Genomic DNA, 18,939 nt, shown 5'->3' with positions numbered 1-18,939 from the left:
AGCCACCTGGACCATTGGCCTGGACTCGGGGGAGATCCTGCGTGGAAACAGCGCCAGGAAGTGCGCTTCCAAGTGCGCGTGGGAGGGGCTGCAACCCAGGCGGCCCTGTGCAGGGGGCACAGCCCTCAGGGCTTCCCTTCAGTCCTCAGAACACCACGGGGCACCTCTACAAGAGGGGGGTGGGGTTCTTTTATTGAGCTCCAGAGCCCTTGGGGTCCAAGCCCGGCGGGGTCTCCATGCGGCGCTGGTCGCCAGGCCACAGCAGCAGGCTCAGCTCAGGACCGAGACCAGGAGCAGACTTGCGGTCACGGTGAGCACGGGTCCCGGCCCTTGTCCGAGGCGGTGGGGGCCTCCCGAGGAGGCCTCTGCACAGAGAAGAGGCGCCTCAGCCCCTGCCCCTCACTCTGCCCGACACCGCCCAGCCGGCCACCCCAGCCCACCTCGTCCGCGGAGGTCCAGGACCAGGTAGCCGTTGGGGACGCCGCCGACGAGCCCCAGCCCCAGCCTGTCCAGGTCCTCCTGCGACTGCCGGGAGATCCAGTCCCGCAGGAACATGTTCCCTGTCTCAGCCTTCAGGCCTACCAGGTTTGGGCCCAGAAGTTTCTGCACCTCGGCCACGGTTAGCGACTGCCAGAGCCCGCAGGTGGCGGTCAGAGTCATCCTGCCTTTTCCCAGAGGCTTCGGGCTTCTCCTGCGCCCAAACCACCCCAACATCCCACCCACGGACCCCGCCTTAGCCTCTGTAGGCCCTGGAAGGGGCTTTGATGGCCGCCCCTCCCAAGACCCCGCCCCTAGAGGCCCCGCTCACGGGAGGCCCCGCCTTTCCCCGCCGTCCTACCAGCACCGCCTCTGTTGTCAGTTTCTTGAATGCCGCCGCGTCTATACTGATGTTCTGCGAAGTAAAAACCCGCAGGTCTTCCGTGGAGGCCCCACCTGCCCTCGGGGAGAGGAGCCCCCAAGTGTGAGACCGTGCAGCAGCCCCCAGTCCCACCCTCTGACCGCAGGCTACCAGAAGCCACTTCTTTTACCAAGAGTCCCTTTTCCTAAGGAATTCCTGGGCCCCTGATTTGCCTGCTGACCACCTGACCCTCTGGGTTGAAGGAGAGGTTGGAGGTGCCCAGAACTCACAGGGTCTCAGCCAACACACACTTGGAGGGACAGACTGTGAACACTGGTCACGCCGCCAGTGGACTGCCCAAAGACGGGGGAGCCTCAGGCATCATTTCCCCTGTATCTTCCCGGGCTCACCCAGGAAGGGCTTGATCCTTGTGAAGTATTCAGACCCGCTGACGTTCTGGAAGGCCATGTGGGCCTTGTGGTAGAGGACAGCCATCTGCGGTGGGCTGCACGCGTCCAGGTCCTGGGGTGTGGTCATCCTGGGGAGGCGGCATGGGGCCGGGCAGTGAGCTCGGAGCACAGCGAGCTTGGAGCACAGCACTCCCACCACCCCCGACAGACCCCAGGACTCACCAAAGCACGCTGAGCTGTACGGAGTCCAGCTGCTCAGGGCGGAGGAAGCATAGGTAGGCAGGGCGGAAGGTGGCCAGGGTGTCCAGGGCGGCCTTATCCAGCTGGCCTCCTCCCCCTACATAGCGGGCAATCAGGGCAGCCACCTGTGGGAGAAGGCCACTCAGTGGCTTGGGGCAGGGAGAGATGTATGCCCTGGGCCTTGACCACCTCACGACCTGTGCCACCCCCAGGCCTGTGCCATCTCACACTGACCACCCCCCTCACTGGGCCTGCACAGCCTCACAGCCAATGTCTGCCCCCTCCCACCCCCACAGCTCTCACCTGAGCATCCACACCACGCCCTTGGCTGACTTTGAGCAGAGATTTCACGGTGTCCAGGGAAGTCACATTCCACTTGTGGATGTCCTCAGGGGTGACGTAAAGGAAGAAGTAACTCAGGCGCTCGATCAGGGACTGGGGGTACCCCTGCGGGTAGAACTTCCAGGGGAAGGGACTGTGAGGGCCGCCGCCATGACTGGGGCATCGGGGATGGCCGAGCTGTGGCAGGCGGGCTGAGCCCTGAACTACCTCATCCAGTTTGCGCTTGAAAATGTGCAGCTGCTGGTAGGTGAAGGGAATCAGGTTCACTTGTCTCATCTGCGTGGCCAGCAGGGCCCCGTCCACACAGGCCTCCAGCTCCCACTCCTCATAGAAGAAGAGGTTCTCATCCACCACTTGGGCCTCCCGCCCCGGGGGGCAGGCCTTCTCTGCAGGGACAGCCAGGGGGTGAAGGGTGCTGGGCTTCTCCCGTCAGCCTCCTCCTCCTCCCGCAGGGTCTCCCTTCGCTGAGACCCTGAGCAACACACGACTCTCTGGGCCTCGGTTTGAAAAGTGAAAGTCGCTTAGATGTGTGCAACTCATCAGTCCGTGGAATTCTCCAGGCCAGAAGACTGGAGTGGGTAGCCTTTCCCTTCTCTAGGGAATCTTCCCAACCCAGGGATCGAACCCAAGTCTTCCACATCGCAGGCAGATTCTTTACCAGCTGAGCCACCAGGGAAGCCCAAGAATACTGGAGTGGGTAGCCTATCCCTTCTCCAGTGGATCTTCCTGACTCAGGAATAGAACCAGGGTCTCCTGAGTTGCAGGTGGATTCTTTACCAACTGCGCTATCAGGGAAGCCTGGGTCTCCATTTACTCATCATCAAATGGCGCGATTCTATTCACTCTCCCGCATTATCATGATTGAAGGAGCTCAGTGGCCAGGAAGGGCCGCAGGTAAGGTAGAGGAGACCTCACAGTGCTAGCCCCCAACCCCCGCCTCCTGACACCGATGGGGCTGGGCTGCATGCTCACTCTCTGTGCCCCGCCGGGCCCTCGGGAGGAGGACGGTCAGCTCAGGCTGCTGCCAGGACAGGTCCCGGGATGTGCGCTGCACACTTGAGCTCAGAAGAGCCTGAGAACAGAGCAGGGCTGGGACTGAGCGGGGAGTGTCCTGGGATCCGAGGAACCCGCCCAACCAGGGCCAGAAAACGTTCCTCTGACTCCCCAGAGGGTCCTTACCAGTCCCACGTCTGCAGCCTGGGCCCTGGAAGGTAGAACCCAACCTGCAGGGAAGGGGACACCAGGCTTGAGGGGTGGCCGGGGGCTCCACCCTGGGAGGAAGGGGGCCACAGTGGTCCCTCCTGGCCAGCCCCTGGTGTCACAGCCCACAACACCCCACGAAGGAGCACAGGCCTCCCCATCCTCCTCCTGCGGCCCCTCTGCTCAGCGTAGGCAGACGCCTGTGCTGCGGGCACCCTCAGTTTGGCCTGTGCCCCCATCACTACCCTGCTTCGGCCTCCAGCCCCGCAGGGCAGGGAGTCCAGCAGGGCTGCCAGACACAGTCCCCCTCGGGGCAGAGACGAGGCCAGCCGCCTGCCTGCAACTCGCACCTGCTGACATTCAGGACACGGGTCTCCGAATTCAGGGGCACCGGACAGGGTGGGGGGCCCCGCCCACAGTGGGGGAGCACCCGCAGAGCCAGCAGAGCCTTTCCTGAGGCCCCGGCCCCCTGCGGACCCCTGCAGCTCTCCGCAGTCCAGCATCCGGCTACCCACCCTCAGTGCTCACCAAGGCAGAGAAGCAGGAGCAGGAGGCTGCCATGGGCGGGGGTCCCCCAGGACCCCAGGCGGGGCGGAGCGGTCTGCAAGGCCATGGTCTGCGGCGCTCTGATGTCCCCCACACTGTGTGCCCCTGTTGCGACACGGCCCCAAGCCCGTGCTAAAGGGGCACCAGGGCTGGAGGGCTCAGACCTGCACAAGCCTCCAGGGCGTCTGTGCGGCAGGCCCCCGGCACCAGCCGGCCCTGGCCCCGCCCATCTGGGAAGCCGGCCCCTCCTTCGGGGTCAGGGTGAGTCAGCCCGGCCCCCAGCCGTGAGGGCCCCAGCTGGCACAGGCCTCTCGCCCCCGCAGGGCAGGGCGGGGGCAGGGCAGTAGTCTCCTGTGAGGAGGCAGGGCCGCTGCTGGCTCTGGCTGACCTCAGTTCCCCACTCAACACTGGGGAGCTGAGCGGACCCCCACCCTACCCCACAACATGGTCATCTCCCCTGGGCTTTGTGCAAACCCAGGGCCTGCTGGGGCACCAGGCTGGCAGGGCCCACCGGGTTCCCTCCTGAGCTCCCCCCGAAAGCAGAGGCCTGGGAAGCGCCAAAGGGAGTTCCGCGGGGCCTAGGGGTCAGGACCCCAGGCTTTCACTGCTGTGGCCCAGCTTCAGCCCCTGGTCGGGGAACTGAGGTCTCACGTGCCATGTGATACAGCCAAAACACAACTGAAGGTGACAGCCCTTCCTGCCAGTCAGCCCCGTGGGTCGGGGCAGCCGGACATTCTGGGGGGACCCTCCTGTGCTCTCTGGAGTGGGATTGGGGCCTCTGGACCAGTGTGGGCAGGAGGTGGGTGGGGAGTGGATCTCTGGAGAATATTGTCCCAGAATAGGTGGGGGTCAGAAGCAGACCAAACTGCTGTCCACACGCATCTCCCAGAGAGGCCTGGAGGGGGGCCATCAGGGCCAGGTGGAATGGAACACCCCCCTCCCCCAAACCCCTGCCCAGGCCTGTGTTGGGCCCACCCCGGCCCAGAAATGGGGGCACGCTTCTGTGCTTCAGCACCCCCTTTCAGCAGGGCAATGAGCCCAGCCTGCAGGGAATGTCCTGGGGAACAGCAAAAGCCCAGGGGGCCCCCCACCCCCACCAGGCCCCCAGACCAGAAAATAGGCAGTTGAGTGGGGCCTTGCCCCAGGGGTGGGTGAGGCCTTTCAGGAGCTCTGTGTACGCCCACTGTCTCCCCTGAGCCCCCAAACCCAGCCTCAGGCAATGAGGGACCCCACACCCTAGGTAGGGGTGCCCTCAGAACCTTTGCCAGCCACTGTGGGCCCTGGAACCTGTAACCTTTGCACCCCGTACCACCACGCAGGTTAGGTCGGGGCCACTGAGGCACCTCAGCTGTCAGGGTGGCAGCTCCCAGAGTGGCCCAAGTGTGATTACAGGGGTCACGGCTGTTTGGGGCCCCCCAGGCCACGCATACGAGTGCAACAAGGACACAGGCCACTCACGGCGCTATCTCCCTTCACAAGACCGCTTCCCTTTCTGGTACCTAGGGTGGTCCCCTCTCCAACCTTGAGTCCTTCAAGACCGGTGTCCACCTGGCTACCTGTCACTCACGAACTACCTGCACACTCCCCTGAGTGCCCACTGGATGTGGGCCTGCATAGACACTGCACTCGCTGGGGAAGGTGATTTAGGCCCTTGCCCAGGACCTGGGGTGGGCCTGCCTGGCAGCACGTGGGGTCTGGGGTCTGAGTGGACCACCAGCTCATCAGAGAGGTGCACGAGGTAGCGGTGGCCGTGGCCATGTCTGTGTCGGGCTGGCTCCAAAGCCCAGCCCAAGAGTCCTGAGCTCATGGCCTCCAGCAGGTGTGCAGCTGCAGGACGCTGGTGGAAGCTCTCTCCCTTCTCACCTGTCTCACCACCCGCAGACCCTCCCACCCCAGCCCAAGCTCGGCCCCCAAGGTCTGGCTCTCAGCTGGTGGAAAATGAAGTCAGACCACATTCCCTGCCAGCCCCAGGCCACTCTAGTGAGAGAGGGAAGGGGCATAGAATACACATTTAGAGGCTTGGATACAGGATCATTTCATCCGCCTCAAGCACAGAGACGCCTTGTGGCTTGCCCGGGGTCACACAGCATGTCAGGGGCAGCTGGGGCTAGGATGCAGTTGACCCTGCGGGCATAGCCCTCTGAGATCAGGGGAGGTGGTCCCTGCCGCTCCCCAGGTGCAGTGGCGACAAGGGTGAAGCACCAGTGGGGGCAGGAAAGGGGGGCTGCCCTGTCTCCCCCAGCCTCCCAGGTTGGCCCAGTACCAGCCTCCGCCCAATCCCTGCTCCCAGCAGAGCTGTTTGGCTGGAGGTGCTGACAGAAGTGTCCCGCTGTCACCTCCCCCGCATGCCCTCCCTCATGATCCCACCGCACGCAGATGAGGCCGAGCTCAGTCAAGAGCCTGGAGCCTAGGCTGGGTGCTGAAGATCCTGGTTACTTCCCCAGGGTCAGCGGGGGGTACCCTGCCCATGGTGACTCTGATGTTCTGGGGTGATCAGCCAGTTCTGAGCCTGTTTCCTCAACTGGGATGCAGACTCCTGGTCTGTCAAGGGAAACAAACGAGGGGCTGGCCAGCAGCTGGGAGGAGTAGGACTCAGGCTGCAGGAATGTGCGGGTGGAGATCTGGGGAGGGCGTGGGGGCAGGGGAGCCGCCTCTGCCTTTTCCTCTGTGGGCAGGCATGGGAGCTCCACATTGGCTGACCATCAGGTACCAGGCATGTATGGGGAGTCAAGGCCTCGCCTCATCAGATTTTACTCTCCCATTTCTCAGGTGGTAAAACTGAGTCTCAGTGCCACAGAGATGCCACAATCACACAGTAAAGCCAGGGAGTGGCCCCCAGCTGGTGCTATGAGGGTCTCGACCTGAGTCAGCAGGTTCTGGGTGATTGCTGCCCGGCCAGGACATGACTCCCAGGAGGGAGCTCCAGGCTGGGGGTGGCATGGTGGTGAAGTGGCCAGGGAGGGGGCCTTGGAAGCTCACCAGCCCATACACTGGCCATCTTCCAGAAGGGAGGTGGAAGGCACCTTCCTGCTGCTGTGGCCCCAGGGGTGGACAACATGCATCTTTGTGCTGGCTGGACACCAGTGTCTGCATCCTGACTTGGGCACTTGTAGGCACTCGTGCAGATCCTGACTTGGCCCCGAAGCCTCCGTGTGCACCCCTGGAGCCGGAGTCCCTGGCAGCTCCTTCAATCCCTGCCCTGCACCCTCGATACTTCAGTCAAGTCTGTCTGCAACACACACCTGCAAATGTTTCTGTTTGTTGATCTGTGTGTGTACAGCTACCCCGTCTCTGACCTCTCTCCATGGGCTGGGCTTTCTATTCTGTGCAGTCAAGGCCGATACCAATTCATACAGAATTCAGGACGGCTGCCAGGTACATTAGGGGAGGAAATGGCAACCCACTGCAGTGTTCTTGCCTGGGAAATCCCATGGACACCAGGGACATGAACTAACTCACAGATAGAAGTGTCTTAAAAAAAAAAAAAAGTCATGTTCATAGATAACAACTGAAAATTTCAGGACAAAATATTTAAAAACCAATTCCCAGGACTTCAGTGGGTTTAGACTGGGCGCTTCCACTGCAGAAGGTTTGGGTTCAATCCCTGGTTGGGGAACAAAGATTCTGCATGCTGCATGGCACAGCCAAAAACCAATAAATTTATTTTTTAAATACACAACAATTCCGAGGGCTCTGGGGAGTGAAGGGAAGGAGGCAGATTTTGAATGGGAATCGATATTCACGGGAAGGTATCAGGGAGCATAGATTTCCCTTGTGGGTGTAGCTTTGTGGGGTGGAGTGCTCAGACACCAGAAGAAATTCCTCATCTTTCTGGTTGAAGGAGCCAGAGAGCAGAGAGTAACTAGAGAACTCTGAAAAGGAGACAACAGAGGAAGGGCTCCCAGATTCTGTGTATGAGCCCCACCTAGCCCCTCAGTGACCCTTGAACCACTGTGTGTGCGAGGCAGACAGCTGAAATGGCCAAAACTCTGCCCACCTTCTGAACGGCAGGGGTCACAATTCAAGCCTGACCAAGTTCATTCTCTGCCAAAACAGAGGCAGCAACAGTCTTTGTAGAAATATAACAGAATGCAGTGTCTACACAACAAAAACAGTCACAACGGTCAGGATAAAATCCAAAGCTGCTGGCACAGGGAGAGCCGGGAGACTGTGACCCGTCTTCAGGGAGAAGGATCTGCTGGGGCCACAGTAAGACAGTGTTAGGATTATCAGACAATGAGGTCATGGAAAAAGTGGGTTCTCATGCATGCAGAGGTAGGAACAAATGAAAATAGTCCTTAAAGAACCAAGTAGGAAATTTTGGATATGAAAAATACAAAATCTGGAATTTAAAAATTCACTAGATGGACTTGACAGGGTTAATCGCTTCCACTGGAGGGTTAGGTGGGGCGCCCGCCACTGCACAGTTCCATGAATTTGGAGATGTGAGGAGGTTCCTCTGTGCCTAACTGCAAGAACTGCAGTTTGAGCCCAAAAGACCCAACAGCTGCAGAGCAGGGGGGAACTGACAGTTCACGTCCTACATTACTTTGATTGCACGGGAGGTGTGTGCGACTCGTTACTTTTCTTGTTAACATGAAGGCCACGCTTTGCACGTAAGTTCTATTTTCCCTCCTAACTTTAGGTTGCCTTCGTTAAGAGACACAATCAGGCCCAAAGCAAAAGCTAAATTCCAAAGCCATTCAGTGATAGATGATTCAGGTTAAAGGAATCACGCTGAATTGTACGCTTTACATGAGTGGGTTAGATGGTGTGAGAATTCTTTCTCAGGAAAGCTATTTTTAAAAAGACAGGCCAAGGGGCTGAACTGGCTTCCCTGGGGCTCAGTGGCAAAGAACCCACCTGCCAATGCAGGAGACACGGGTTTGATCCCTGGGTTGGGAAGATCCCCTGGAGGTGGAAATGTCAACCCACTCCAGTATTCTTGCCTGGGAAATCCCATGGACACAGAAGCCTGGAGGGCTTCAGTTGATGCCGTTGCAAAGAGGCAGACACAACTCAGCAACTGAACAACAGTCAACAGACAGTCAACAAAAGAAGACTCGGGAATGGCCAACGGGCACGTGAAAAGATGCCTGACTCACTGGGGAGGTGCAGATCACACCCCCGGCCACAAGACACACACCCGCCCACCAGAACCAGGACCCTTAAAGGGACCAAGAAGGACAAGTGTGTTGCAGGCGTGGGGCCGTGGGACTCACCCCCGCTGGTGGGGGCACAGGGTGGTGCTGGCATTTCTGCCAGGCGTCTTTTGTTCGCTTGGCCATGCTGTACAGCTTGTGAGGTTTCCTGACCAGGAACTGGACCTGAGTGCCCAGCAGTGGAAACACAGAGTCCTGACCACTGGACCGCCGGGGAATTCCCTTGACTAAACTGTCTATTTAAGCCATCTCCCACCGTAAGCAATGGGATGGAAGATCAGTGTATTGGCTATCACCGGACACGGGAAGGTGAGCTGACGGCCCTGCATGCTGTTCTGGTCCGTGTGCGCAGAGCCGTCACCCCACTGGGTGGTGGTCCGGGCTGTCTTGATCCACCCTCACAGCCAGGTGACGGCAGGTCCCCCGAGGGCTGTGTGTAGGGTTCGGTCGCCACCTCCCAAGGGAGATGGCAGGGAGGCGGCGCACTCGGGTCTCTCCTCCTCTCCGCAGGACGACTTCAGGAATACACTCAGCGTGTTCACCCCCACCCCAGGGCACCACAGTGGGCCAGGACCTTGCACGTGGGAGCTGGGTCCTCCTCACCGGGGGGCCGCTCCACACAGGTCGCCCCAGCTGTAGCTGGAAGCACGTCGCGGCCCAGAAGCCCGGGATCCAGCCGCCGTCGCTGTTTTCCACCCTCTTTCCACTTCTTAGTTTCTTAAGAAGTTGGATATGCTCCTAACCACAGAACATAGCCATTCCACACCTAGGTAATCACTCCGAAGAAATATGCCTGGATGTGCACACAAAGCCTCGTACGTGATTATTCGTAGCAACTCTGTTTACAATAGCTCCAGTCAGGGGGAAAAACAAATTTCCATCAATAGACCAACAGGGAAATGAAATACGATATTATTCCTATGATAACATACTAGTCAGAAATAACAAGGAACAAACTACCAATACATGAAGAAAAAGGATGAATTTCAGCATCATTATGCTGAGTATGGAGAAGGCAATGGCAACCCACTCCAGTACTCTTGCCTGGAAAATCCATGGACAGAAGAGCCTGGTGAGCTGCAGTCCCTGGGGTCGAGAAGAGTAGGACACGACTGAGCGACTTCACTTTCACTTTTCACTTTCATGCATTGGAGAAGGAAATGGCAACCCACTGCAGTGTTCTTGCCTGGAGAACCCCAGGGACGGGGGAGCCTGGTGGGCTGCCGTCTCTGGGGTCGCACAGAGTTGCGACTTAGCAGCAGCAGCATGCTGAGTATATACCGCACGGTTCTGTTTCTACAAAAATGTTAAATTGCAAACTAATCTATCATGACAAAAGCACAGCGGTCATTGCCAGGGGCCGGGCAGCTTCACTAAAATTCAGGACTCCTGTTCGTGGGAGGGGCGGTGAGGGATCTTCTGGGGCTGGTGGGAACATCCTGTCTTGACTGGAATGCAGTTTCCCGGGTGTGTAACCACCAAAGCTGTTTGGACTGTGCCCTTATTGGATGCCTTTATGGTGTGTAAGTTACACAATATGATTGATTTAAAAGTCAGTAGCATAATATTTTAAATGGATAACCAACAAGGACCTACTGTATAGCACAGGGAACTGCTCGGAGCTATGTGGCAGCCTGGATGGGAGGAGGTTTGGGGGAGAACATGTGTATGTATGACTGAGTCCCTTATCTGTTCACCTGAAACTATCATAACATTGTGAATCCCCTGTACCCTAGTACAAAATAGAAAAATCAAAAAAAGAAAAAGAAATTAAAGAGGCAAATCAGGGAAAAAAAGATCAAGAGCATAACAGCTGCTGACAAGAATGGGGAGGAACTGTCACATCGGGGTTGCAGGTGGGGATGTCAAGACGAGCCGCAGCTGTGGAGGACACTCTGGCAGGTCGTCAGGACTTGAGCCTGGGGCCACCGCGTGACCCTGCAACTGAGATACACCCCAGGCCAGCGGTCTTCAACCTTTGTGGCCCTGGGGCCAGTTTCCTGGAAGAGACTTTTTCCACGGACTGCTGCTGCTGCTAAGTCGCTTCAGTTGTGTCTGACTCTGTGCGACCCCATAGACGGCAGCCCACCAGGCTCCCCCGTCCCTGGGATTCTCCAGGCAAGAAGACTGGAGTGGGTTGCCATTTCCTTCTCCAATTCATGAAAGTGAAAAGTGAAAGTGAAGTCGCTCAGTCGTGTCTGACTCATAGCGACCCCACGAACTGCAGCCTACCAGGCTCCTCCATCCATGGGATTTTCCAGGCAAGACTACTGGAGTGGGTTGCCATTGCCTTCTCCGACAGGGGACGCAAAGTCTCTGGAAATCAACCTCAGTAGGTACACAGGACACCTAGCTTTATATGGAAGAACCCAGCCTGATGAAGGGCCCCTGACATTAGCCTATAAATCAATTCAACCCTAGTGAAAATGCTAGGAGGACCTTTTTTTCAGGAACTCAACAAACTCATTCAAAAAAATAAAGAGAATAAATATCCATGGTGATATAAAAAGAAGAGGCAAGCTCCCAGATATTAAGACAAAGTCAGAGTGATTAAGATAGGAACAAAGGCTCAGATTAGAGACTTCAGGCAAAACACACCTGTGGCTGGGCTTCATGCCAGGAAGGCGGTTGGTTCCTCAAAGCAGTGGAGGCGCAGGTCCGGGGGACTGGTGGTTCAGGAAACAGGATGCCCTGGATGAAGAGAAGGGAAGCAAGACCCCTAGTTTACATCACATGCAAGCTGGATACTGAACACGGTCAAGACCTGTGTGTGGTGGAGGGAACTATATAGACAGAAAAAAGGCAGTGATTGAGGGAGACGCCCAGACCCCCCAGCAGGACTTTCACTGTGCGGCGTGGGCAACCCGACTTCATCAGAGTCGAGGACCCCTCTCTACTCAGGAGACGAGCCAGCAGCTAACGGCCGCTGTCAGATGGAGAGAAGACACGTCCAACACCCAAAGCGCCTTGGCTCAGGAAGGAGACCACGCGGAGGACCGCACACCAAGAAAAGCTGGAAACCAACAGAAACAGTGGCCAGGACACAAGCACGAATTCTCATAGGGAGGCCGAGCGGCTGGTGGCTTGCGAAGCCAGAGCCGACCTTCGCGGGAACCGTAGAAAGTCGAATTCAAACAGGAGGTTTACAGAATTAGAAAGGTGGACAATAACAAGTGCTGAGACAGAACCAGCGATTGGTATTTTTTTTCTGTAATAAGCAAAAGTAAGTGACGCTCATTGAAGAAATGTAGAGAAGCGTGGAGAGGAGGCGCGGCTCTGCCCCTGCTGAGCTTCCCTGGCTCATAGCCGGCTTCGTGCTCAGCCCCCCTCAGGTGAGGCCCCCACTTGTCCTGTCAGCTGTTGCTCCCAGGCAGTCCTTGGCTTTTCCACTCTCTTTGGACAAACAAAGCAACTTTAGGGCTGTTTATTCTGCCCATTAATTTTTTTTTCTTTTCACACAGCTATATTCATTCTTGTCAGGGCACCCCGACACACAATCTGGATAAACAGTCGCTCCTGGCTTTGCTGGTCCCCCCAGCACCCATTTAGCTCTGATCCAATAATCCCCACGAGGCCCAGGGCAGCCGGCCAGCTCCCCAGGTAGGACCCACGTCCTCAGAGGGCAGGAGCCATGCCCCAAGCTCAGGAGGCTGGCTCCTGCTCTGGCTTCTCAGTTTGTCCCCCAGTGTGGGCAAAATAGGGAAGAGGCCTGGAGGCTGTTGCTGGCCTGGAGCCGGGGGCCAACCCATCAGTGGGCCTCTGTTCCTGGTCACCTCCTCCAGGAAACCTTCCTCACCCCACTTCAGCCACCTCCGCTGGCCGTGTGCCTGAGTACGCTGGCCTGGCCTTCTTCCCAGGTGCGCTGGTGCCATGAGTGGCTCTTCTGGGCTGGGGGGTACGGGACAGCCACTCGCCCAGCTTATCTTATGCCCAGATGCCCAATGCTGTCCGGCCACCTCCTGCTGGGCTTCTGCCACCGCCTGGACCCAGCCCACCAGGGCAGTGCCGCCAGGATGTCCGGCTCTGTGGCCAGGCTCGCCTGCAGCTGCATATGGCGCCGTCTGGTCCAGATCCTGGGGACCTTCCTGCGATGACTTCAGCAGATAGATGCACAGGCAGGCATGGGCGGCCTGGTGCTAGGGGTTGGCGGGAGGGGGGAGAGTGGCAGGAGGCTGGGTGTCACCCCGTCCACACGCCCTGACCCCAGAGTGAGGGGCTGCTGCAGGGTCTCCAGCTGCTCCAGCACCAGGGCCCACAGCATCTGCCGAAACTTCCTGCCCTGCAAGGTGTCTGGGGGTGACGGCAGGTGAGCAGGGCCACCTTAACTCTCTGACCCCCAACCCCACCACAGTCTGGGGTCCTGGGGTGGCCACTTGGGGCAGCGGATGGGTAGGGTTTGGGAGCAGCCCTGGCTAGAGTCAGAGGTCAGGCTCGGACCCCGAAGGGCCCGTCCCAGGGTCAGGCTCGGGGGCCTTCTCCCCGCAGGTGTCTCAACCCCAGTGTGGGCAGAGAGGGTGTGCACCTTGACATGCACTCGCATCTGTACCCGAGTCTGTGCAAACTCCCAGCTGTGGAGGGAAAGGACCTGGGAAACCACCTGTCTCCAGCTCAGCACCTGCTCGGAAGGAACCTGAGGCTGGGGTTGTGGGCGGGCGGGCAGGGCGAGGAATGGGAGAGGCGGGGGGAAGGCAACTTGAGCAGACAGGCAGGGGGCCCGGTGTCAGGGTGGGGCCAGGTGTCACGGTGGAGTCCAGGTTCAGGGTGGGATAAGGCCAGGCTGATGGGCAGTGCCCACCCTGGCCTGGGGCCTGGGCACACTTGTGCTGGCCCGGCTGGCCGCCAGCCCCAGGGCCTCAGGCGCCATCATCACCCGGAAGCTGGATGAGGACCAGGCCTTGGACCAGCTATTCCTGGAACTCTGCGGGTGGGCCTTGGGACTGGCCCCTGGCCTTGGCACAGCTGGTGTCCTGGGCACCCAGGGGTGGCATGCCCAGCCCCTCCCACTCTGCCCTCAGGCTGGGGCTCGTCCCACACAAAGCAGGCAGGGGGGTTGACAGATGGAAGTCAGGAGAGTCAGACTGGAAGGAGGGGTCAGACCGGCAGGAGGGGCACAGGGATGATGCCCCTGAGGCTCACCTGGTGCTCTGGCCGCCAGCACACCAGAGGGGGACATGCTCATGAACCTTGACCCCAGGCAGTCTGGGTGGGCAGCCCAACTCCTCTCTGACCGTCATGTTCTTGGGGCCAGGCTGGTGGAGCAGCTACAAACCCCCCATGCCCCTGCCCGGAGTCCTGCTGTGAGGGCCAAGGGGAGGGGAGCAAGGGGGGGACGAGGAGGGTGCCGGGGGCTGGGGCCCAGCGACGGAGACGAGGCGGCCACCGGCCCCACAACACTTGCAGGGGCTGCCTCTCCAGAAACCAAGCCCCAAGACCTGCAGCTCTGCAGGCTGTGGGCACCTCAGGGAGTGCGGCCTGGGTGGGGACCCCCGCCCCACCCAGAAGCCTCGTGGCCCTGCTGCCAGGTACACGCCACCTTGGAGGCTCCAGGTGCCCCCTGACAACCTGTGGGCTGAATACAAAGTGTGGCTGCAGAGGCAGCAAAGGGTGGGCTGGCCTTGACACTCTGACAAGGCGGCCGGGGCGACAGCGCCACCAACCAGCTGCAAACCCGCCGTCAGGGCAGGCCGAAACACGCTTTAGTGGATGGCCTGCAGAGTTAGACCCCCTCAAACCAGCTGTGTGACTGGCGCTCACCCTCGGAGACACAGACCAGGTGCCCGGCCGCCATCCTCGCAGGCCCGAAGCCCCGAGGCTCCACTATGGAGGTGGGCCCTGTGCCCAGCACCCCGCAGCTGGTGGGGGGCTACCCCCTCAGCCTCCCCGCCCGCGCTGCTTGGCCCACTGTCCGGAGAGGCGGCCTCCTGGGCTAGGGCGGGGCCAGCCTCCCACGCGTGGACCGTGTGCAGGCCCTCCCAAGGCCTGGAGTGTCACCGCCGCACGGCGAGGGCCTCTCTGGGACCGACTCTTTCTGCTGCTTCCTGCAGCCCCCCGGCCCCTGGCAGCAGCGAGGGGGACCCTGAAGGGCCGCTGGGCTCTCCCGGAGCCCTCTCCTCTCCAGCCCTGGCCCTGGCTACAGAGCGGGTCACACAGGCCCCTCATTAGGCGCTAATTGCCGCGGGCGCCAGGCCCCCCAGGGCCGTTGCTGGGATCACACCTGTTGACAAGCCGGGGCGGCCCCAGCGGGAAGGCTCACAGTGTTGATGATGCCGCTAATGATGTGTTCTTGGCCCACAGTGATTCCCTTCCATTAATAAAGCCCTGTGCAGCCCAGGGCTGCAGGTCTCACCTCGCAGAGCCCGGAGGGCTCGGGTGGGGATGCCTCAAGCCACGTTTCCTGCAAAGGTCAACTCCTCTCTGGGGTTCTAGACCGAGAAGCACAGGAACCTGCCCCATGTGGGCCCCCCACACCCGGCGCTCAGAACCTGGAGCCGCTCAGAGGGCAGCGGGAGGGTCTGCACGGACTGGCCCGGAGGCCGCGCCTCCATGCCCACCAAGTCAGGGCTGGGGGAGCACCTGGGACCAAGAGAGACCAAGCTGACCTGCCCAGAGCCCCCAGGGGTAAAGACTCTCACCTCGTAAGGAGACCCTAGCTGGGCGCCCGTACTAACAAACAGCACAGTCCCCAGTTTATGAAAAGAAGAGGAGGGCTTGGAAGGCAAGAGCCCCATGGCTGGGTACGAGGCTGGCCTGGCTCCGGGACAGTTGCCTGGGGCAGGCCCCTGGGACACGAGGCCCTGCAGCTACGTGGGCAAGGCCTGCGGCCCCGTGGTCTCCCCATTCCTCTCACTTGGTGGCTTCCAGCCCCAAGCTTAATATGGAGCACCTTTCGGCAGGTGGCCCTGCCAAGCTGGGGCAGCAGCAGGAAACCCCTGCCCCTGGCCCAAGTCACCCTCCCCAGTCCAACCCCCACGAGGGCACCTGGGTGGGTCCTGTGGACCACAGAGACCTTGACCACGTGGGCTGCACCCTCGAGGCATATCCCTGCTCCTACACCCCAGCCATGTGGAACCCACCCCACTTCTGTCCAGCTTCCTGGGGGGCATTGACCCACAACACCATAACAGAAAGAACATGTTTCAAAATCACATGTTTAGAAACATTTTTAATTTATTTTGGGAAAGACAAACTACCTTTTACTTGTCCCCACCGGGGTCATTGTATTCCCACTGCACACAGACTGTCTGCCTGGCAAAGACAGCTGCTGGCCCAGCCCAGGGCTGGTGGTCCTTGGCACCAAGGCCCTTGTCCCCTCTGCCTGCCTGTGTGCCCTCTGCCTGCCTGTCCCCTGCCTGTCTGCTGGCCCCTAGAGGAGGGGGCTACAGCCAGGTGAGCCACACCCCATCACATGGCCCTCCGCTGAACCCCCTGATTCCCATGAAAACGTGGACACGTGGCCTGCGGTGGACTGAAGGGTGCTTTCCAGCAGAACCCGTGGATGGGGCCTTATTTGGAAAAAGAGCCTTTGTAGACATAATTAAGTCAAGGCTCTGGAGAGAAGCTCATCCTGGATTAGGGTCCTGAACCTAGGGATCCTCACAGGATCAGAGAAGGGGGGAGACACAGGACCCATGTGACAACGGGGACAGAGGCTGGAGTGACTTAGCCCATGCCCAGGGAGGCATGGACGTCCAGAGGCTGGAGGGTGGGACGGATCCCCCTGGAGCCATTAGCGGGGCCCAGGCCTGCCAGCACATTGATTTCAGACTTCAGGCCCCCAGACCACGAGAGAAAACTCTTCTGTGGTTTTAAGCCTCCCAGCTGTGGTTTTGTCCCCGCAGCCGCACGGTTCCGACTCCTCACAGGGTGAAACTGAGTCCACGGGCAGGAGGGCTCAGTAGATCCACATGCCTTGGGAGAAACCCCACCTGCTCCTGTCCAACCACCAGACGCTCGATGATCAGGTTTGGACAAAGCAGGTCCTGTGGGCATGGCCAGAGCAGAAGACGAGCTCTGCACCAGCTCGGGTTCAGGGACAGGGGTGCCCACACACAGCCAGAGCGTCAGAGAACGTGCTCAGGCCTACCAACCCGGCCTCAAGAGCCTCAGCCCCTCCCTGTGTCCTCATCTGGCCCTCACGGTCCCCCACGTGTGTAAACACTGGCATTGCACATGGGAAGCGCAAGGTGAACGCTCGATAATGATGATGATGAAATAATTTGCAAAATGTGAGGGCACACGCACTGGAGGCGAGGTGTATTGTTGGCACAAGAGCCTAGGGGCTCTAGGGACATGGCTGTGAGTTAATAAAATACCCCGAGGGGCTGAAAAGTCCCCGCTCTTGGCTCTACTCAGAGCAGGCAGGAGGAAGACCTGCCCTCATCGTGTGTATGTGTGTGTCAGAGAGAGAGGTCAGAAACCCCTGTTCAGCTTTTTTCACCAGAAGCTGGCTCTGGCACTCCCCCAGGCCCCCCTACACAGGTAGACCAGGGTGTGCTTACTGCCTGGGCCTCTGGGGGCCTCTTGGGGTAGCCAGCTTGAGGGGCAGCCTGCAGCTGCCATTTTTAAAAATAGCTTTAAAGAGATATAAATACACTTACCACGCAATATGCAATTCACCCATTTGTAGTGTGTGATTCAATGGTTTTTAACATAATACATTATTAATTTTAAGATTGTGTTAAAACATACATAACAGGTCTTCCCTGGTAGCTCAGCGGTAAAGAATCCACTTGCCAATGTGTGAGACGTGGGTTTGATCCCTGGGTTGGGAAGATTCCCTGGAGTAAAAAATGGCAACCCACTCCAATAATCTTGGCTGGAAAATTCCACAGACAGAGGGGCCTGTCTGTGGGCTACAGTGGGGCTACAGGTGGGCTACAGTCCGTGGGGTCTCAAAGAATCAGATACGACTGAGCACACACACAATAATGAAACTGTCAAGATTTCAGGAGCTGTACCCCAGACCTTAGTCAGATATTGCCAGGACATGGAGGGGATGCCGGGGCCGGAAGCCCACCTTACAGCTCCTTGGGAAAACCCCTCTTGATGCTGAGAAGGAACTCCCATCCTGGGAGCCAAGAGGAGCAGCTGCAGGGGCTGGAGAAGGTCACGCCAGCTTGTGGGCTGCAGCGCCCTGGACTCCACACTTAATCCACAGGCAGGTGAAGAGTCAGCAGGTAGCGCCCACGTCAGGACAAGAACACCAAGAGCGGAGGACGGGATGGGCTCCTAAAACGTGAGATCATGCCCAGGGTATAGTCTGGGGCTGACCCTGCCAGGGTACCTTCAGGGCTGGGCCCAAGTGGGGCCCTAGGATGCACCAGATTCGACCACTGGAGTTTTCTGGAAAGCCCCCATAAGAAGTGGTCATTAAATGTATATGACGGAGACGTCCCTGGTGGTCCAGTGGTTGAGAATCCACTTTCCCATGCAGCGGACATAGCTTCGATCCCTGGTCGGGGACTAACATGCCACACGCCACGGGGCAGCCAAGCCCAAGCCGCAGCTGCCGCCCCTGTGCTCCAGAGCCAGGACTCTGCAAGAAGGGATGCCCCGAGCGCCGAGCGCCGGAACGGAGACCCAGCGCAGCCAAAATGAAAATAATAATAATAATAAAGACTTTAAAAAAATATATAGGACCACTCAAGAATTGAGTCCAGCCAGCAGCGTTCTATCCGCGTTCCACAGAGAAAAGGGCTTTTCTCAGGCTGGTCTCCGGAATAACCGGGGGCGGGCTTGCCAACGCAGGGGACGCGGGTTCGATCCTCGGGTGGGGAAGATCCCCTGGGGGAGGAACTGGCAACCCACGCCAGTGTTCTTGCCTGGGAAACTCCATGGACAGAGCCCCCATGGGGTTGCAAAGGCGTCGGACACGACCACGTAATTGAGCACACACCCTCCCAGAGCTGCGGGGCCCTGCACCGGCCGGCCGCCTGGGGGAGCCGCTCCGCAACCCTGCTCCCATTCCCTTCTCACTCCAACCGAAGCTGGCCGCCTCTGCGCGTCCGGCGCCCTTCCGGGTTCTTGGGCTGGTCCAGAACCAAGAACAGCGCCCCTGCGGCTTCTCTCCGGGGCTGAGACTGGGGGAGGCGAGCCCGGAGCCCCGAGAGAGGCGCGGCTCCTTCCCCGCGGCCCTCGCTGGCGCGGGGTGCGGAGGACCGGCCCGCCAGCAGGGGGCGCGCGCCCCCGGGAGCCCGGCCGC

General features: G+C 59.3%; 1 protein-coding gene and 1 long non-coding RNA gene across 2 annotated transcripts; both read right to left on the bottom strand.

The window, feature by feature from the left end:
* Positions 1 to 167: 167 nt before the first annotated feature.
* Positions 168 to 3,801, bottom strand: MSLN (mesothelin). The gene is made up of 10 exons (XM_019988356.2): positions 3,559 to 3,801; positions 3,010 to 3,053; positions 2,803 to 2,902; positions 2,038 to 2,216; positions 1,792 to 1,947; positions 1,471 to 1,613; positions 1,249 to 1,376; positions 839 to 933; positions 441 to 627; positions 168 to 365 (listed from the first exon to the last, which is right to left on the bottom strand). The coding sequence occupies exons 1-10, from the start codon at positions 3,641 to 3,643 to the stop codon at positions 271 to 273; spliced, it is 1,212 nt and encodes a 403-aa protein (XP_019843915.2). The 5' UTR covers positions 3,644 to 3,801; the 3' UTR covers positions 168 to 270.
* Positions 3,802 to 7,214: 3,413 nt separating this feature from the next.
* Positions 7,215 to 13,354, bottom strand: LOC139179677 (uncharacterized). The gene is made up of 3 exons (XR_011563974.1): positions 12,535 to 13,354; positions 11,337 to 11,429; positions 7,215 to 7,771 (listed from the first exon to the last, which is right to left on the bottom strand). It is a non-coding gene; the product is annotated as an uncharacterized lncRNA (long non-coding RNA).
* Between the last annotated feature and the right edge of the window lie 5,585 nt (positions 13,355 to 18,939).

The sequence above is a fragment of the Bos indicus genome, chromosome 25 (assembly GCF_029378745.1).
Source record: "Bos indicus isolate NIAB-ARS_2022 breed Sahiwal x Tharparkar chromosome 25, NIAB-ARS_B.indTharparkar_mat_pri_1.0, whole genome shotgun sequence".
NCBI lineage: Eukaryota > Metazoa > Chordata > Mammalia > Artiodactyla > Bovidae > Bos > Bos indicus.
Note: the sequence above shows the minus strand (reverse complement) of the source record. Positions and strands in the feature narration are given on the sequence as shown.